The sequence below is a fragment of the Parasteatoda tepidariorum genome, chromosome 7 (assembly GCF_982258835.1).
Source record: "Parasteatoda tepidariorum strain Cologne lab strain chromosome 7, Ptep-v5.0, whole genome shotgun sequence".
NCBI classification, from domain to species: Eukaryota; Metazoa; Arthropoda; class Arachnida; order Araneae; family Theridiidae; genus Parasteatoda; species Parasteatoda tepidariorum.
In genome coordinates, this window is record NC_141761.1 from 58256176 (window position 1) to 58275321 (window position 19146).

A 19146-nucleotide genomic window follows, 5' to 3' on the forward strand; every position below is an offset into this window, starting at 1 on the left:
TTTCATTATTTAGAAAAAGTTTAAGTGACAAGAACTAAATTTATATGACTGTTTGTTTAAATTTATAATTTTGTAACCTCAGTTGTTTTTAGACGTGGCAATTTGTTATCATGATATATTTTTTTATTTTAATTTCTTAAAATAAAAAGGAAATATTTATGCCATTTTTATTATTTTAATTTGTTTACAATCATTATTAAATAAAATCATATTTAATTAATGCTAAATGAAACCTTAGATTTTTATGATTAAGCAATTAAAAACAATTAAAACAAGAGCGCATATTATTATAATATATTTCGATTCGGAAACTTATATTTTACAAAACAGACTTTTATCAATTAAGAAAAAATCTATTAACGATAAGCTCTTTTCCTAAACTTTTTTACATCTTCATAGACAAAAACAGAAAGAAAGTGTTATATTCGGTATAAATGCTTAATACCAATCAGTAACGGTATAAATGCTTAATACAAAACAATCAGTAACGGTATAAATGCTTAATACAAAACAATCAGCAACGGTATAAAACTTTAATTAATGCTAAAGGAAACCTTAGATTTTTATGATTGAGCAATTAAAAAAAATTAAAACAAGTGCGCATATTATTATAATATATTTCGATTCGGAAACTTATATTTTACAAAACAGACTATTATCAATTAAGAAAAAATCTATTAACGATAAGCTCTTTTCCTAAACTTTTTTACATCTTCATAGACAAAAACAGAAAGAAAGTGTTATATTCAGCATCTCTAGTGTACAAAACAATCAGTTTTAAAATTAAACTTTTAACTCCACCTTGTCGCTCTCTATTTCATTGTTTAAATCGATCTGGAAAAAAAAAACGATTATTAGAGGCTAATTCTTGAAGCTTATCCTTAAGAACTCTCGTTTTAATAATTGCTGTCACCAAAAAAAGTAGGAAAAAATCGTTTATAGTTGCTTTAAAGAAAGGAAAATCAGTTTTTCTCTTTCGCTAGAAGACACTACAACAATAACAAAAAAAGTACTCATTTGCGAAAGCTAAATTAGCTTGGCTTAAAAGTTTTATTTTTATGCCCCTTTTCATTTATTAAGACTCTTTCTTATTACCACCCATTGTTTATAGCAAAAGTTATTTATTTTTATTTTTCTGGCCGATTAAAGTGCCATGCAACATTTAAAGAGTAATCATTGTTTATTACGCTAATTCTGGCTCTTGGGAAAGGAGAAACCATTTTTGCAATGTTCCCTTCTAATGTTTTAGCTCTCCCGTCTTTAATAAGCGAACGAGGATATGTTTTCAAGATAATAAAGCTTTTCTTCTAAAAGTATCTAATAGAACTTTTTCTTAAGTCAATTAAACATAATAAAAATTTATTTTCATGTTATGGGGAGAGATAGTAATATTTAATGTCAATTAGCTTGAAATATCATGACTAAACGCGGAATTTATTTTGTTTTTGAAGTACATTGTACCAGGAGAGATGAATTTAATTTTGTTTATCTTATTATTAATTTAATTAAGAACACTATTTACTTTATTTTTTTACGGAATCATGGAATATTTTATAAATTTATAATAATGTTTAGAATAGTGAATGAAAAACGAAGATCAAATATCAAACATGATTCATGTATTGAAACATGAACAACCACTCATGTTTTTGCGATTCATGTTATTAACTAACAATTTGTATAGGCTGCGATTAATTTTGGCTGCGATAATAGGCTGCGATTTTCTTAATTTTATATAAATTGGTAAGTTTAATTAAAATTACATATTAATTATATTTATTAAACAGATTAAAAGGATAGAGAATTTTAATTTTGTTTATCTTATTATTAAAATCATTAAAACGCAATTTGTTTTAAATTTTTTTACGAAATAATGCTACATTTTATAAAATTATAAAAAGCAGTGGATGAAAAACGCCAATTAAAAATCAAAATAAATATTTTCATTTTTTCTTGATTTCAGATAAATTTTTAATCGTTATTTTTAATAATATACCTTATAACTGAATATTAAAACCTGAAAAACCACTTATTTTTTTCCATTCATGTTAATTATTAACAATTTGTACAAAAAATCTGCTAATAAGTTAGAATAATTATAATGTTTAATTGCAATTTTCTTAATTTCATATAAAATGGATAAGCTGAATTAAAATTATTTCCAAATATGTTGTATGCCGTACTGAATAGCTCAGCTGTATTGCACTGAATAAAAAATTAGACAAGTATATTGTATTTAATTACTCGGTTGTATTTGCCGTATTTATAACATTTTGTTTGCAGTGTGCCGTATTTAAACAAATTCTGAGTATGTTGTATTTAACACCTCGGTTGAACTGGGCAGTGTTTAAACTAAATTCCAAGAATAATGTACTAAACAGTTCGATTGTATTACGTTGCATTTAAAATTAATTTCTAATTATGATCTTATGCACTAAACAGTTCGCTTGTACTGCATTTTTTAAAAAATAATGCGAAATTAATATTTTATCAAGAAACTTGGTGGCTCGCATTGTATTTAAAATTAATTTTTACGATGTATAACCAATTAATTAATTTAATAAGCTGTTTCTTTTTAAATTTAAACGCATTTTAACATTCTATAGCTTAATTTTTCATTTTTGTTATATCAAAAATTACTATTGGTAACATTTGTTGACCTGTTTCAATGTTTCCTGTGTCAATGTTTTAGATAATTTAGGTACACTACTAGACACTACTAGCTGTCGGCTGTACATTGTGTATAAAGTTTAAATAACAGGAAGAAAAAAATTTTTATTAGTGCTCATATCCTAATTATATTTGGGCAGATTTCCGCATCGTGATCTGTGGCAGAATAATCTCTAAGTCTTGGCAACTATCGGGCAGAGGCCTGTTAGAAACTAAAAAAAAAAAAAAAAAAAAAAAAAAACATCTTAGAAAAAAGGACCAACTCGAATCGTAGCCGAACCCAGGCAAAGATCTACATGTTTTTTTGTTTGTTTTTTTAAAAATCACAAGTTCAAAATTTAGTTGGCACCTTGGCGATTGTAGTTGGAGCGACAGATCACGATACGGAAATGTCCCCTTACTTTTTAAAAAAAATAAAGAATTTAAGAATATTTTTTAAGTGCTTGAAAAGTGCTTAAGAGAGGCTTATTTTTTGTTCAAAAATTTGGCTATATAAACACCCTGATTCCATATACTTATGTTATAATTCCTGTTGATTACATTTCAGGGTCCGTATTCCATCCAAATGTGTCTTTTACTACCGATGTCCAGAGCATGGCAACCGCTATGTCCTATCCATTGTCTTTGCCTTCGACAGAGAAGATGACGTATACCACTTTGCCTTTAGTTACCCATATTCCTACTCGAGATTACAAAAATATTTAGAGAATCTCGAAGCTCAACAATTGCCTTACTTTAAGCGTGAAAAAATCGGAGAAACATTGGTAAGTGATCTTCACTTTTTGACACGAGTAAAACTTTTTCCGCTTGTCCCACGTATAACAAACTATTAGAGAAATATATTTTTCTTTTGATTTCAATCTCTATTTCACACTCAAAACATTTTCTAACTAATCTTATGTGTGTCAACAAGAGGAGAAATTTATTTTTCTTTTGATTTCAATCTCTATTTCACACTCAAAACATTTTCTAACTAATCTTATGTGTGTCAACAAGAGGAGAAATTTATTTTTCTTTTGATTTCAATCTCTATTTCACACTCAAAACATTTTCTAACTAATCTTATGTGTGTCAACAAGAGGAGAAATTTATTTTTCTTTTGATTTCAATCTCTATTTCACACTCAAAACATTTTCTAACTGATCTTATGTGAGACAACAAGAGGAGAAATTTATTTTTCTTTTGATTTCAATCTCTATTTCACACTCAAGACATTTTCTAACTGATCTTATGTGAGACAACAGGAGGAGAAATATTTTCCTTTTGATTTCAATCTATTTCACACTCAAAACATTTTCTAACTGATCTTATGTGTGACAACAAGAGGAGAAATTTATTTTTCTTTTGATTTCAATCTCTATTTCACACTCAAAACATTTTCTAACTGATCTTGTGTTAGACAACAAGAGGAGAAATTTATTCTTCTTTTGATTTCAATCTCCATTTCACACTCAAAACATTTTCTAACTGATCTTATGTGAGACAACAAGAGGGGAAATTTATTTTTCTTTCGATTTCAATCTCTATTTCACACTCAAAACATTTTCTAACTGATCTTATGTGAGACAACAAGAGGAGAAATTTATTTTTCTTTCGATTTCAATCTCTATTTCACACTCAAAACATTTTCAACTGATCTTATGTGAGACAACAAGAGGGGAAATTTATTTTTCTTTCGATTTCAATCTCTATTTCACACTCAAAACATTTTCTAACTGATCTTATGTGAGGCAACAAGAGGAGAAATTTATTTTTCTTTCGATTTCAATCTCTATTTCACACTCAAAACATTTCCTAACTGATCTTATGTGAGACAACAGGAGGAGAAATTTATTTTTCTTTCGATTTCAATCTCTATTTCACACTCAAAACATTTTCTAACTGATCTTGTGTTAGACAACAAGAGGAGAAATTTATTCTTCTTTTGATTTCAATCTCTATTTCACACTCAAAACATTTCCTAACTGATCTTATGTGAGACAACAGGAGGAGAAATTTATTTTTCTTTCGATTTCAATCTCTATTTCACACTCAAAACATTTTCTAACTGATCTTATATGTGACAACAGGAGGAGAAACATCTTTTCCTTTTGATTTCAGTCTCTATTTCACACTCAAAACATTTTTTAAATTAATATAAACTTCTCCGCTGATAAAGATGTTTTTTCTCATTATGAACTTTTTCATTTTTCTAGCAACTTTAAAAAGTTCCTTGTACTCGCACACCAGTTTTTGCTTCACTTTTATGACATTTTTATAAGGTACTCTTTGATGCGTCTTGTTTAATTTTAAGTGCATTTAATTAATTTTAATGCTTGAATTAATTTTTTTAATCATTGAAAAATATAACTGAAATAAATTTTTCCAATAAAAAATGAAAATTTAACTCTTGGAATGTTATAACTTTATCTGATTACCATTACTTAACTTATTTAAATACCTTTAAACAACATATTTAGGTAAAAATAGAATTTACAAAATCGAAATTCGCTCGCAAGAAACATTTTAATTATAATGAATTTAAAACTATATATTCAACTATAAATTTAAAATTAATTTTTTTCCGAAACTTTGTATATAGACTTCTTTAAATGCTAGCAATATTCTATTAAAGCATGGAAAAGAACGATCTAAAATTGCACTTTTTTGTTTTGAAAGCCCATTATCCTTTTAAGATTTCATTTAACTAACACTAAAAATATTATCAGCTTATTCCACGTATATATGTGATCCCTTACCTTTAGAACATTTCTTACGGCAGGCATTGAACTTTCATTCAGCACCTCGGAAGATGCTGGAAGTGTTGCTCATTTAACGTTTCCCAGTGGCGAACTGTGAAGCTAAGTACGAAGGCAAGCAACATTACCCAGGCCACACTGCCACAGACACCTGTTCATAGGGTGGGCAACATTCACGCATCACACACAACAGAGAACAGTACACGGAGAGAAACATCCATGCCCTGAGCGAGTTTCGAACCCGTAGCCATTGGCTTCGGTCAGGCACGCTAACCGTTCAACCACCTGGCCAGTTGTTTTATTTATAGCAAGTATATGAACACTTGTATAAGAATTTTTTTTACTTGCATGATAAATAATATTTGACTCATTCACACATCACAAAACAACACACAGAGAGGGAAACATCTATACCCTGAGCGGGATTCGAACTCGCAGCCACTGGCTTCACAGTCAGGCACACTGGCAGCTCGGTAACCTGGCCGGCGCTTACCTTTAGAACATGCATATTCTACATTTCGTTATTTTTACTCCTATTTTCTTAGACGATATTTAATGAAGTACTCTTCTATTAAATTAGCTTAATATCATGCTAACTTTTGATAACATCACCAAAAGATGACAGCGGTTTTAAAAAAATATGGTTAACCAGTTAAACAACTATTCATTGATAGATAAATATATTTGCAAGTTTTTTTGAGGCTGAAAAGACTAAAATTCGAGAGAAAATTTGGAAATTTTGTGGAAACACACATAAAAAAAGCACATATAATGTATACACTGAAAATACATGTATGTGATTTTTAAATATTTTCATTTATTTCACGAGCTTTTTACTATATTAAAATGAAATAAAACAAAAGAATGACAAACTGACAGATATATATCGAGAAAATGCAAATGAACTCACGTTTTAAAAATTCTTTACTTTTCTGTGTTGAATCATTTTGATATTCCGAACAGTAACTTAAAAAACAATAGAATTCAAAAATTCTTTTTATAAGAATATTTCTTCTTTTTACGGGAGAAGAAAAACTGAACTCTGTCACAAAATTTCAATATTATTAATCGGTTCCATAGCTAAAGTACATAAAATTAAATTATTTTTTTCTTCTTAAGAAAAATGTGACGTGTCTATTTTACGTCAGTAAAGTCAGACCATCTGCTCTTAGATAAAGTAATTCCTTAACTTTTTCTTAAATTCAATTTCCTAGATTGAAATTGGTCTTAACGCAACAACAGGATGAGTTGGGGGACTATTTTCATAGATCAACAATCTCTGAAGACAAAAGTGGGTTGATATCCAAAGATAAACAGGTACTTCGAAGATTCAGTTTCCTAATTTGTTTCTTGGCCAACACCTTGAGCAAAGGTAGATCTGGGGGACGGGTGGAAATAATTTGAATTGTAAATCAGTTCTTCACCGGCCTGGCTCGTCCTGGTGAATATTTATATGGAATGCTCATTTTTGCAACTTTTTCTCCGTTTCTTTTTTTCTCCCTCTGAAACGAAAAAAATAAAGCTCAGTTTATGAAGAAAGTAACATTTGCCAATGGAACTTTCTTTACTTCTAAAAGTAACTTTCGAATCTTAAATATCTTTATTTTGATAATAGGACAAGTTGCTAATTCAATTTTTAAGAAATATATTATTAAACTCGCAATATGGCAAGTATTATGAAAGATGCAAGTAAAAAAAAATCTTATTCAAGTGCTCCTATGCTTGCAGTCCCGCAGTGGACTGATCGTCAAGACACGGTTCCCAGCAGATCACCGAAGTCAAGCATCACTGGCTACGGTCAGTGTGCGGGTGGGTGATCACTTGGATCAGCCTGCTTAGGGACCGATGGTGTGCGGTATTGGTCCTCGTTAAACTGTTCTACCGTAAAGTGCTCGACTTCGCGTGCAGGTCGTCGGGCTACAGAAGCGGGGGTGCCATCACCTCTGCAGAGGATCAAAATTGTGATGGCATGTCTTCGGATCATCTTCAGGGATGTTTCCCAGACCATCGCCAATAGCCCATTGTACTGCTCTAGTGCGACGTAAATGAACAACAACAACAATCCTATACTTGCAAAAAAATCAAACAGACGGCCAAGTGGCCGAGCGGTTATCGTGCCTGACTTCGAAGCCAATAGCTGCGGGCTCGAATCCCGCTCAGGGCATAGATGTTTCAGTCAGTGTGTTGTCCTCTGTTGTGTGTGATGTGTGAATGGGGCTCACCCTATGAACGGGTATCTGTGACAGTGGGGCGGGGGTAATGTTGCTCGCCTTCGTGCCTTTGATCACTAAGTGCTCTCCAGGCAACGTAAAATGAAAAACACTTCCGGCACCTTTCATAGTGAAGAAGTTCTAGTGCCTGCCATTAAATAAAAATAAATAAATAAAATATTTTTTTTTTTAATCAGGTCTCTTTTGCCTATTTACCATGTGCGATGATGCCTAATTGGCATTATTTCCTGTTTACTCGTTATTTACACAGGATTTCTCAAAAATTACTGTCGATGACATAAATATACGGTTTGTGCCTTCTGTTTAGTTAGACTAACAGAAAATTCCTTATCACCATGTTTTGAATGTATATCACTGCTAACTGAGGACAACTATAAAACCACAATTCAAAATAACCACTATTTCTTGCAACTGCGTAATACAATCTGGCACAAAATTAGCAGATGTCCAAGCAAACCGCAAAAAACATCGTTTTATAGTTTTTCAGTCATTAGCGCTATTTGTTGACAAAAAAATTGTAACTAAACAATGTAATTGCATCTGTAAAATTGTAACTTTAAAACTTTGTCTAACTAACAACTTTAAAACTTTGTAAACTAACAATCCATTTTTTACCTCAATTTTCAAGTTACCAGCCACTTTCAGTTGTTGTGTTTCATAATAATTTCTTCTTCAACGATTAGCCTCGGTTTTTATTATCCTTCCTGTACTGGGGCAATACGAGGTTTAAATATTGTTTATTATATTTACAGCATTAAGTAGCAATGATAATAATAAGGGTACTTTCATTCTTATAACCGGCTTTGAACTGTCGATGGAATTCTGAGTTTATGGCTATCATTGTTCAGCTCCGTAGTTTTGTAATTTTGAACCCAATACAGAAGACAAGGGAACTCCTGGATCAAACTAGACTTCGATACTTTTCCATGGAACTAGTCAGTATTTGCTTTACATGGATAAGAAAACATTGAAAACCTCTCATGGTGACTCGTTGGCAAGGGGATTATCAGCCATGCCCGCTTTCCACTGTGGATATTTTACGCCAGCGATGAGGTCGGTGAGAGCCTGGGGCGGAATTTGTATGTCAGTCACAGCTGGGATTCAGACCTGGGTTGCCTAGTTGGGAGAGAGTGCTTTATCCCCTGAGCCACCGTGTCTCGATCAAGGTAATTAATTTAATGAAGGAGCTGATATCGTACTTACGCAATCGACATTGGTTTAAACTCTGAAAATAAATTGTTAACATTAGTATTTAAATTTAGAAGGACTCACAAAATCAGTGTAATCACATCTTATTTTAATTTCTAACGAAATGGTTGAACGCATGCATCATCAATTTAAGGAGATTTTATTTAATCTTATTTTATTTAATTAGATGGAATAATGTTTGTCTTCAGCTTTGTGCTTTAACTTGCACATTAAAAAGTAACTAACTGAGATGGCCCAGAAAGCTCGCTTAAAATTTGTAACATAATTTTTTCTCAATTTGTAAAAAGCAACCCAAAATAAAATAAGAAGATTTTTAATCATCTCCTCCAACGATAAAGGATTCTTTGACCAGTTCAAGCTTTTTGACGCTCTTAGAACTATATTTTTGTTTACAAGCTCTCATATCTTTAATGAACAAAATTGTAGAGAAAAACGTAAGATTAATTTTACGAAAGAACCTTTAAACAGTTAACAAAAGCTGGCAAATTTTTCAGAATGCATGTGTGGACTTAAATGTATAGATTTTTATCTTGTTTAATAATCAGTGTTGAACAGGTGACCCAATTCTGAGTTTGAACTCCATAGCCTTGCAGTTTTGATCATAAACCAGAAGACAGGGGAACTACTAGATCAAGCATTGGGATAAATTACCCTTCGAGGAGGATTTTTTGATAGAACCAATTCACATTTGCGCTACATTGTGAGGAACAACCACAAACCTCCCACTGTTAACCCGACGGCTGCAGGATTATAACCCCTCATTTGCCTGACTCTGAGTTTATGTTTTTACGCGTAAAAACATAACCGTTATCGGTGCTTGCCAGGAACAGAGTTCTCCAAGTAAAAAATTTAGCACGAAACCTTTAAGTGAATTCGAATTTTAAAGGGTTGTTAAAGAAATGTAAAGAAAAACACGCATAAAGTTTTAGATAAGGAAATATGCAGGTTTGAAAAGATTATCGTTAGTAAATATTTCCTTGATTTTTGAGATTTACGGAATTTTGAAGGAAGTCATATTTGGTGATGCCGTATAGCAATATGTGAAGTTTTTATTTACGTTTTATGAAGGTTTTAGTCAGCAAAATCTATTTGCCATAGATTTTTTTAAAATTAAATTCGTACACGCTTTTTGCTGGAAAATACTCCGTTTTTGTTAAGATTTTAAAAATTTAACGAAAAACATACATTTTATTTCTACGAATGTTCAGGCTTTTTAACGGAAATGTAAAGGAAATAAGCAGATTTCATAAAGGAAATGCGAAGGAAATATGAATTTTATGAAGTAAATGTAAAGGAAAACTTAAAAATATTTCATAAATTACAATAAAAATTATTCTAACAAATTAGTATAATTTTAGCTTTCACGTGATCTTGTTAACGTTTCGCTAAAGAGAAGAATTCAAATTCAAATTTTAATTATCTTACAGAGAATCTCAAGGATTTATAAAGCTTTTGATTAGCAAGAAAAATACTAAATACGAACGCTCGATTTAGTTTGCAAAATGCACGAAAGTGTTCATAAACAATTGAGCTTGTCTGAGGATAAAATTAGACTTTTAAAACTGTTACAACTATTCTGGCTGTTTCGTTAGAATAGTTGCAAATAAAATTTGGTATTTTAAATTGTGTTAAAAAAAGCTACAGAAATAAACAACCCAAAACTTATCTCAAATGAAAGCACGTTGTTAATGTTAAGACCATGCATGTAGTTTACAGCGACTGTGAAAGTTTTAGGTAAGTGTTTAATATATTATTATTATTTTTTATGATAACTATTTAAAGACTTGTTGGTGAATCTTCCTTATTATCTTATCTTTTTATTAAGTAGAAAAGGCTCGAAAATTCGTATCTCCAAGTATTACAAAATGGCGACAGTAGAGCTATTGCTACGTTATTTTCAATTTTAAGTAAATTTTAAATGTGCAAGTTTTATTATTTAAAAGTATGTAATATTATTTAAAAATATTATAACAGATTTTATTATTATTAAAATTATGACAAATTTATGTTATAGGTAAAATAATTCAATTACACGTCATCAAGACATGCTATTTTTCTACTTATCCGCAGAATTTTCACATTTTCTACCTGATTTCCATTCAAATTTTAAAATTCAGAAATGACTTAGATTTGAAATGATGCACTAGGGGATCATCCACAAATTGCTCAAAGTGATTAAATATCTTAGTTATTCTACCCAATCCGATGTTTCTGAATGATAATGATTCTTGATAAATATTATATGAAGTAAAAAGGAAAAATAATGTCATAGATTTTATAGTGGTGATCTGGAGATCATATAATTATTTATAATTTTTAGAAAATGAAATCAAATTTCAAGTTATTTCGAAAATTTGAATTGTTTCTTTTATTCAGCTTATTTAAAATGAATTTAATCGAATTAGTAATTCATTGTGCGAAGAAATTTTCAAACTGGTAAACTGAGGGGACATTCACAAATTAAATTTTTTTAAATAAATATGTTTAATTACATTCTAAACTATAACACATTTAAAACTTTTTTTTATTATTCACTATTTTTAGAAGATGACATGAAGTATTTATGATAAAAATGTTAAGTTTTTTCAAAAACCTTTCTAAAAAAAACTCTAAAATTCCTTAAGCATTTTTCACAAAATCCCGCAGTTTTCGTTACGGAAATCGAAAGGAATTTTCCTTAAACTTTTTTAAAGGAAAATAAATTAAGTCTTTACCTTTTCTTAATGAAAACTGCGAGGTTTTCTGCCAAAACCCTTGAAGGGTCTTAGATTTTTTGTAAAACTTTTGTGCGGACTTTTATACTAGGGTAGTATCAACCAGCCACCTCTGGGATTAGATTCAAGGCCATCTCATTGGAAGACAAATGCTCTATCCCTTGAGTAACTGTGTCTCAAAATGTGTAGATTCCATTTTATAACCGTTATTGAACCACTGAAACAATTTTAAATTTACGACTACCAATGTTCAACTCCGTAGCTTTGTAATTATGAGCCCAATCCAGAAGACAAGGGAACTCCTGGATCAAGTATTGAGAGGAATATTGTCTTCGGGAAAGACTTTTTGATGGAACTAAACCGCATTTGCGTTACATGGAGAGGGAAACAATGAAAACCTCTTATGGTTAGCCTAATGGCAAGGGGACTCTAACCCATGATCCGACTACCACTAAGGATATTTTATGTTAGTACTGCTGCCGATGCGAGCCAGGTGCGGAATCTGAATCCCACCCATCACTGGGATTCGTAACCGGCTTCTCTCATTGGCAGGAAAACGTCCTATTCCCTGAGCCACCACGACTCAAAATATATAGACTAACAAAAATCCTCATGCTTCGCTGTGGTATAATAATTATAAAATTCGGAAACAAACTGGTGAAAGTTAATTAAATTTATTTAACGCTTAGAAAAATAATTATTTGAAAGTCTAAAAATATTGTGTCAGTTGTAGTGTTATACAATTAGAAAATGAATTTTATATTGTTTCCAACTCCTTAGTTATTTTGCTTGAAATATCTTAGAATTGAAAAAAAAGGTTAACTTTTTCTTTCATCTGCTCTTAGATATTAAATGCATTGACCAATAAACCTGATTAAAGTTTCTTCTGTCTTTATTATTTGTATCCTATTATCTCTACGCATTTCAAATTATGAAATTTCACTAAAAATTGAAGAAAAGTACAATATTTAAATCTGTAACAGCAAATAAATTGTTTGAAACAGAAGCTTTAACACTTAAACTGCCGCACACGTTTACAGTGAAATATTCTTCAGGCAACGTGTACCGCTGTACGAAGTGTATTCTGCTAAGTACTCCCACCAATATTTAAATAATGCTAGTCTCTGGTGGTAATAAGAATAATATCTCGCTCCGTGGTATCATGTCTGCAAACATGACATATTGCGTCCGTTGCTTCGCATCTGTTTCTCATCTCGCAACTTTACATGATAAGTTTGAATCTTTGCCGAGTTAACCCCTTCCTTCTCGCTCCCGTGAAAGTGACGGGGTGAGGTTTCGCCCTCTATTTCTCGCTCCCGTGATATTGGCGGGCTGGAGTGTTCAGTAGTAACGCGCCAATAAGAATAGAACTAATTCATTTCTTTTGCCCGGAAAAATTTTATTTCTCATTTTACACACCAGATGGCAGTACCAGGATATTTTTACGATAATTGTAGATAGTTTATTTTAAACTAATTGCATCACTAATCAAATGCGTAATACAAATGCAAAAGTCAAAAAAATAGGCACTTTTATGACCGTTTTCTTGAAAATTAACCAATCGTTAAGGGGTTAAGAGGAGTATAACTTAAAATCTTTACCCTAATTCATTGAAATTTCGAGAAGAAAAGTTGAGAACTTATTTCTTAGGGACTCAAAAGCAGTGAACAAGAAAGCTTTTACGAGGCTCACAATAATTTTCTTAATAAATCATTTTCTTATTAGTTTTTTAACAATTCAATAGTTTTGTTACTTCCTGTGAAATATCTTTTCAAATACATACGAATTTCCTATGAAAGTAGTAGAAGAAGCGCCACCTTAACTCCTTCCTTCTCGCTTCCGTGAAAATGACGGGGTGAAGTTTCGCTCTCTATTCCTCGCTCCCGTGATATTTCCGGGTTGGAGGGTTCAGTAGTAACGTGCCAATAAGAATAAAACTAATTCATTTCTTTTGGCCGGAAAACATATTATTTTTAATTTACACAACAGATGGCAGTACCAGGATATTTTTAAGGTAATTGTAGATAGTTAGTTTATTTTAAACTAGATGTCAGAACTAATCAGGGATACAGGGATAAAAAAAATAGGCACTTGGAAATCAACCGATCGTTAAGGGGTTAGAACGGGTGACGCAGCCCGATCAGAAACTTTGCTGTCACCCGAATATGGGTGACGCTGCAGTCAACGTTTTAATTGACCACTTGTGCTGGCAAAAGAAATGCACTTGCCAAAACAGTCGACAGCCACTCATTACGCGACGTTTTACAGTGTGTATTGTCTTGGTCATGAGTTTAATACTTTCGAAAAACGAGTATTTTTATTCAGAGAAAGTGTGTGTTAGTGATTTTAGCAATTTAAAATAACATGTGATCAAACTAATTCATAATAATTCTCCATATTTCATGTCATCCTCTCAAACTATTAAAGTTGCGTATTAGTTTGTAAAAATCTGAGTATTATATTCTTCTTCTTTTTTTGTACACTGCACATTAAATAATCACAATACATTTTTGTGCATACAAGTTTGCGAATTAAATAATCTTTAAAATCAAAAATATTGTAATAGGAATTAAGACAATACCAAAAAAGTAAGATAAATAAGCTTTTTTCCCCCAATACCCCGGTCCCGCAGTGGACTGATCGCTAAGACACGGTTCCCAGCAGATCACCGAAGTCAAGCATCACTGGTTGCGGTTAGTGTGCGGGTGGGTGACCACTTGGATCAGTCTGCGTAGGGACCGAGCGTGTGCGGTATTGGTCCTCGTTAAACTGTTCTACCGTAAAGTGCTCGATTTCGCGTGCAGGTCGTCGGGCTACCGAAGCAGGGGTGTCATCCCCTCTGTAGAGGATCAAAATTGTGATGGCATGTCTTCGGATCATCCTCAGGGATGTTTCCCAAAGGATGTCCGTCGCCAGTAGCCCATTGTGCAGCTCTAGTGCGACGTAAGTGAACAACAACAACAACAAACCCCAATAAAGCCCCATTCACACCAGAATATCTGAAAAAGAAAAGGGTATATTTTATACTTCGTAGGAATAAAACAAAATAATCTCAATAAAACACAAATTAAGAAGGGACATTTGTACTTTATCCCCGTTATTTTGCTTTCTTCATAGATAACACAAACTATACACCTTTTTTTCATTTAAATAACCTTTAATAAATGAAAACAATGATAACTTTTTTTTTAAAAAAAATGCTCTATTTGCTAAAGCAACACCCTTTAATAAGTGAAAGTTAAGAATAACTCTATCCTTTTAAGAATGTCGCATGTCCCTAAGTGGATATGAGAAAAAGACATCTAAGCGGTAGGGGGATAGCAAAAAAATACCCACCATCTTTCATTTAAAGCAAAGCAAAGAACATGGTAAATAAATGAAAAGGTCACCCGTATACCGAAAATCGTGCGACACATAAAAACAGCGGCTCCTTGTGTTCTCCTAATAGTTGATATCCATTGCAATGCCGTGTAATATCATCATGCCTGCAGCGGTAATGCCAAGGGGAGAAGCAAACATTAGAAGTAGTGCCATAAGAACGTGCGGAAATGTTAGAAATAGAAAAGAAGGAAGGCATTAGGAAAAGGTAGACAATAAAGGAATAAAAAAAAAACGGGGAAGAGGTTGAAGATCAGGCTGGTGGTTTCGTAATTTAATAACAAGATGCCTTAGAGACTGCCGGTATAATAATATCGGAAATTTCTTTAGTGTTTCGAGAGCTCAGGAACGAAGTTATCTCCTTTTATCCTCATATATATATATAGCCTATATGTTTTTTGGGGCTTTGTACTGTAATATATTAATGAAAAATTCCTTGTTACCAAAGATGTGTTTATAGATAAATTTCCTTTGTGTGCTATTTCAGCGAAGTATTCACTAATAGAATTACTAATATCCGCAAAAGTTTTAATTAGAATATGATATTTAATATTTTATTTCATAACCGTCGTTGAACAGCTGAGCCAATTTTTTGGGTTTACGATTACTAATGTTCAACTCCACAGCCGTGTAATTTTGAACCCAATCCAGACGATAAGGGAACTCCTGGGTCAAGTTTTGGGAGAAATTAACCTTCGTGGAGAACTTTTTGATGGAACTAACCCGCATTTGCATTACATGGAGAGAACGGTTAGCCCGACGGCAAGAGAACTCTAAACCATGATCCGTCTACCACTGAGGTTATTTTACGTTAGAACTGTGGTCGCTGCAAGCCGGATGCGGAATTCGTATTGATCAGCCATTGCTGGGATTCGAACCCGGTTCACTTCATTGGAAGGTGAACGCTCTATCCCCTGAGCGATCACGGCTCATATATTTAATATTTAAATGAATTTAACTAATTTCAATATTTGTGTGATTTTTCGATAAATTGAGCACCCTTTCATTTCAAACTCAAATTGTGCTGTGATGGCTAAGTCTATTTAAATGCAGATGTCTGGCACAATTATTTCAATAAGTCAAAAATAAAATTTCGTTGTGTGAATTATATTCTACAATCAAATGTATATATGTAATTTAAAAATTTTTAGGTAAATTTTTCTTCAGATTCTTCACATCATTTAATTACTATATATGAAGTAAATATTGCATTATAAGATATGCTCTCAAAAACAGTAATCGAGCTTCCATGGTTACGAGCTCCGTCGTAAAATTTCGAAATTTTCAAAAGTACCTACTTTTGAAAATTTCGTTTCGTTTTGATTAGTACAAAAAAGTACCTATATTTTTTTAAAGAAACGTGATTCTTATTTATAAAAATGGTTGGGAAAATTGTTTGAACTTAAAAACAAAAATTAACGTGAACGCTTGAAACATTATTCAGATTTTTTAGTTTAAAAAAAATTGAAAATTGAAAATTTTTTTTTCACCTAGATGATAATAATAGTCAATGTATAGTACTAATTTTTTTTAGTCTAAACAATGCAGCTTTTTAAATATTAAAAATTTAGGTCACAAGTACCTTTTCATTTTCACAAAACTCTGACTTTCTTCAGGTACACATTTTAAGCTGTTTTTATAACTGGCACAATGAGGACTAGTTAAGAAATTGGCAAAACTTCACTTAACAGTCCTGAATAGTCATAACAAGTTCACAACAATGTTCGACAAAGCCTTCGAAGAACAGCCGTTTTGAAAAAAGTTGAAGTTTTGTTTATCACGACTAAGTTAATGACGGTTCTCAGTGACCTTTTAGTTACTTAACTTTAAAATTTGTGGCATTACCACAAAATGTGTCAATTCCAAACACTCAAACTGTTCGTTTCTCATAACTATTGCACTCCTGGCGCTTTTATTTGCAACCAAATAATAATTTTTTTTCCAAGTTTCTAATGTCGTCTAACTCGTCGACAGTTTCTGTTTATAAATGTACTTAAAACATTCTTCACTTAGTATCGTCATTTACTGAAATATGCGAAATCTAAAGACATGGCAAAACAAAAAAAAATTTGTGCTATTAATTAAGATCTTTCTTTCTGCTACATTACTTTTTTTGTTTTTGAAAATTCTCACATGGAACCTTCTTCCACTAAGCATTCAATTAGGAAGTAATTTCATCAAAATTTAATTGTTTAAACAATTAACAAGAGTTGAAGTAGAAGTATGCCCATAACCTAACAACAATTACTATTATTCTCAGTTATTGCTTCCAAAAAAAAAGAAATTATATGATGTTGCTCCTAAAAAAATAAGTTTCACAAGATCCCACTAAGTGAAATATCGTGTACTGGGGGATTTAGAATTATTGTTTAAAAATCAATATATAGCTCAGGAGTATAATACCAAACAAGAATCATTTAGGAATATATGTATGGTAGTAAAACACAATGCAGCGTTATGTGACTGCGATCCTAGATATTAAAAATACGATGCAGGTCGTAAATAATAATGATTTATTAAAAAAAAACAGTAAAGGTTATTCAATATATTTTTTTAACTAAAAAATATTTTAAATAAAGTGTTCAGAGCAGCGGTAGCTCAGGGTCAGCAGCGGTAGCAACACCTCCTAGAAGAAGGAAGTCCTCAGCACGGATCAATTTAGTAGTCCGATGTGACGAAGTTAACTGCGCAGTTGATGAAAAATAAGAAGGATGTCATTACGTTCGGGGTACTAAACTGCGCAGTGGTTGAAAATACGAAATATAACACTACGTTTGGACTACTAAAGGATATTTATGGTAACCCGTGCAGAGGCCTACTCTTTTCTAGGAGGTGTTGGTATAGAGCGTTTGCCTCCTAAGTGAATTCCACCAATGAGATGACTCAGGTTCAAATACCAGCCGTTGCTGGTTAAAACGAATTCTGCCACGGACTCGCCCTGACCACGTTGCTAACGTAAAATATCCTCAGTGGTAGACGGATCATGGGTTAGGATCTATCGGGCTATCGGGCTAACCGTGGGAGGTTTTCATGGCTTTTCCTCCAAAAAGTCCTCTTGTTCAATTTGTCTCAATGCTTGATCCAGGAGTTATTTGTGCTCTGGATTGGATTTAAAATTACAATACCGAGTTGATCATTAATGCCCGTAAACTTGGAATCATGTCGGCTGTTCGACGCTGGTTATAAAATGAAATAAAAAAAGCTAGTGTTCAAAGCTATGACCCGTAACAATATTGCACTCTTCGTAATGATGATGCATCATGATTTGTTAAAAATCATCTTGTATTTATTCTTGTGAACCAACAATTAATTTTCGCATCCAAGTTACATATGTTAGCTATTGAAGAATTATGGTTCAATTAAAATTGAATCAATATCAAGAAATTAAATCTATAGTAGCAATAAAATCTAAGAAATAAAAAATATTAAAATTTATTAATATTAAATTTCATGTCATGAAAGTTTCCCCTAATTTTCTAATCAAGCTTAATGATCTACTTCATTTAAAACTTTATTAGAGACTGTTTAAATTAGACTTAGAGCTAGCAGTCTCATAAGACTGTGATTACTTAGCATAAAAAAGAACATAAATATTTCGATTATGCAATGTTTTGCTAATGAAAGTTCAGATTCAGAATGTCTTTTTTTTCTCTCTAAATCATGTTAGAATGCTAGATTCACGGCGTATTAAAAAAAAGGATTTGTGATTTTTATTTAGTTATATTATTTTCGTAACAAAGATTGGACCTAGTTGAGGAAAACAGCGTTATAAATCGGATTAGAAGACCCTCTTTCATATCTCTTTTATCGTATTTTTGATGGAAAACTCATTTAGGGAGGATTTCTTTGGTCATGATTAAGTTTCTTCCTCAAATCAAAGTTGCAGGGTTTTTTTTCTTTGTTCATGTCATACTAGGAATACTCCGAAATATTAAAACTTTCCACTCTTTGTAACGCTCCAGGCTTTTATTTGCTGAACAATACATATGATTTCAACAAAACAAAGCTAGAGAAAAACTTGCTCGAGCATCATTTTTTTCAAAACAAATCAAAAAAGTTTAATAACGATGTATTTTAGAGGATATATGTTTATTTTACTATTTATTATTTTTTTTTCTGAATTTGTTTCTATAAGATTTTATTTTATAACTATTGTTGTACCACAGACCCAATTTTTTGGTTCACGACTACTAATGTACAGCACCT

The 19146-nt window shown here is 31.9% G+C and overlaps 1 protein-coding gene across 1 annotated transcript in view; it reads left to right on the plus strand.

Annotated features, from left to right (window-relative positions):
- LOC122269131 (cytosolic carboxypeptidase 6-like) overlaps positions 1-19146 on the plus strand; it is a 553508-nt gene that overhangs the window by 432192 nt on the left and 102170 nt on the right. The window contains exon 5 of the mRNA XM_043040819.3: positions 3218-3434. Coding sequence (XP_042896753.2) covers positions 3218-3434 — 217 coding nt within the window. The remainder of the gene's footprint in view (positions 1-3217; positions 3435-19146) is intronic.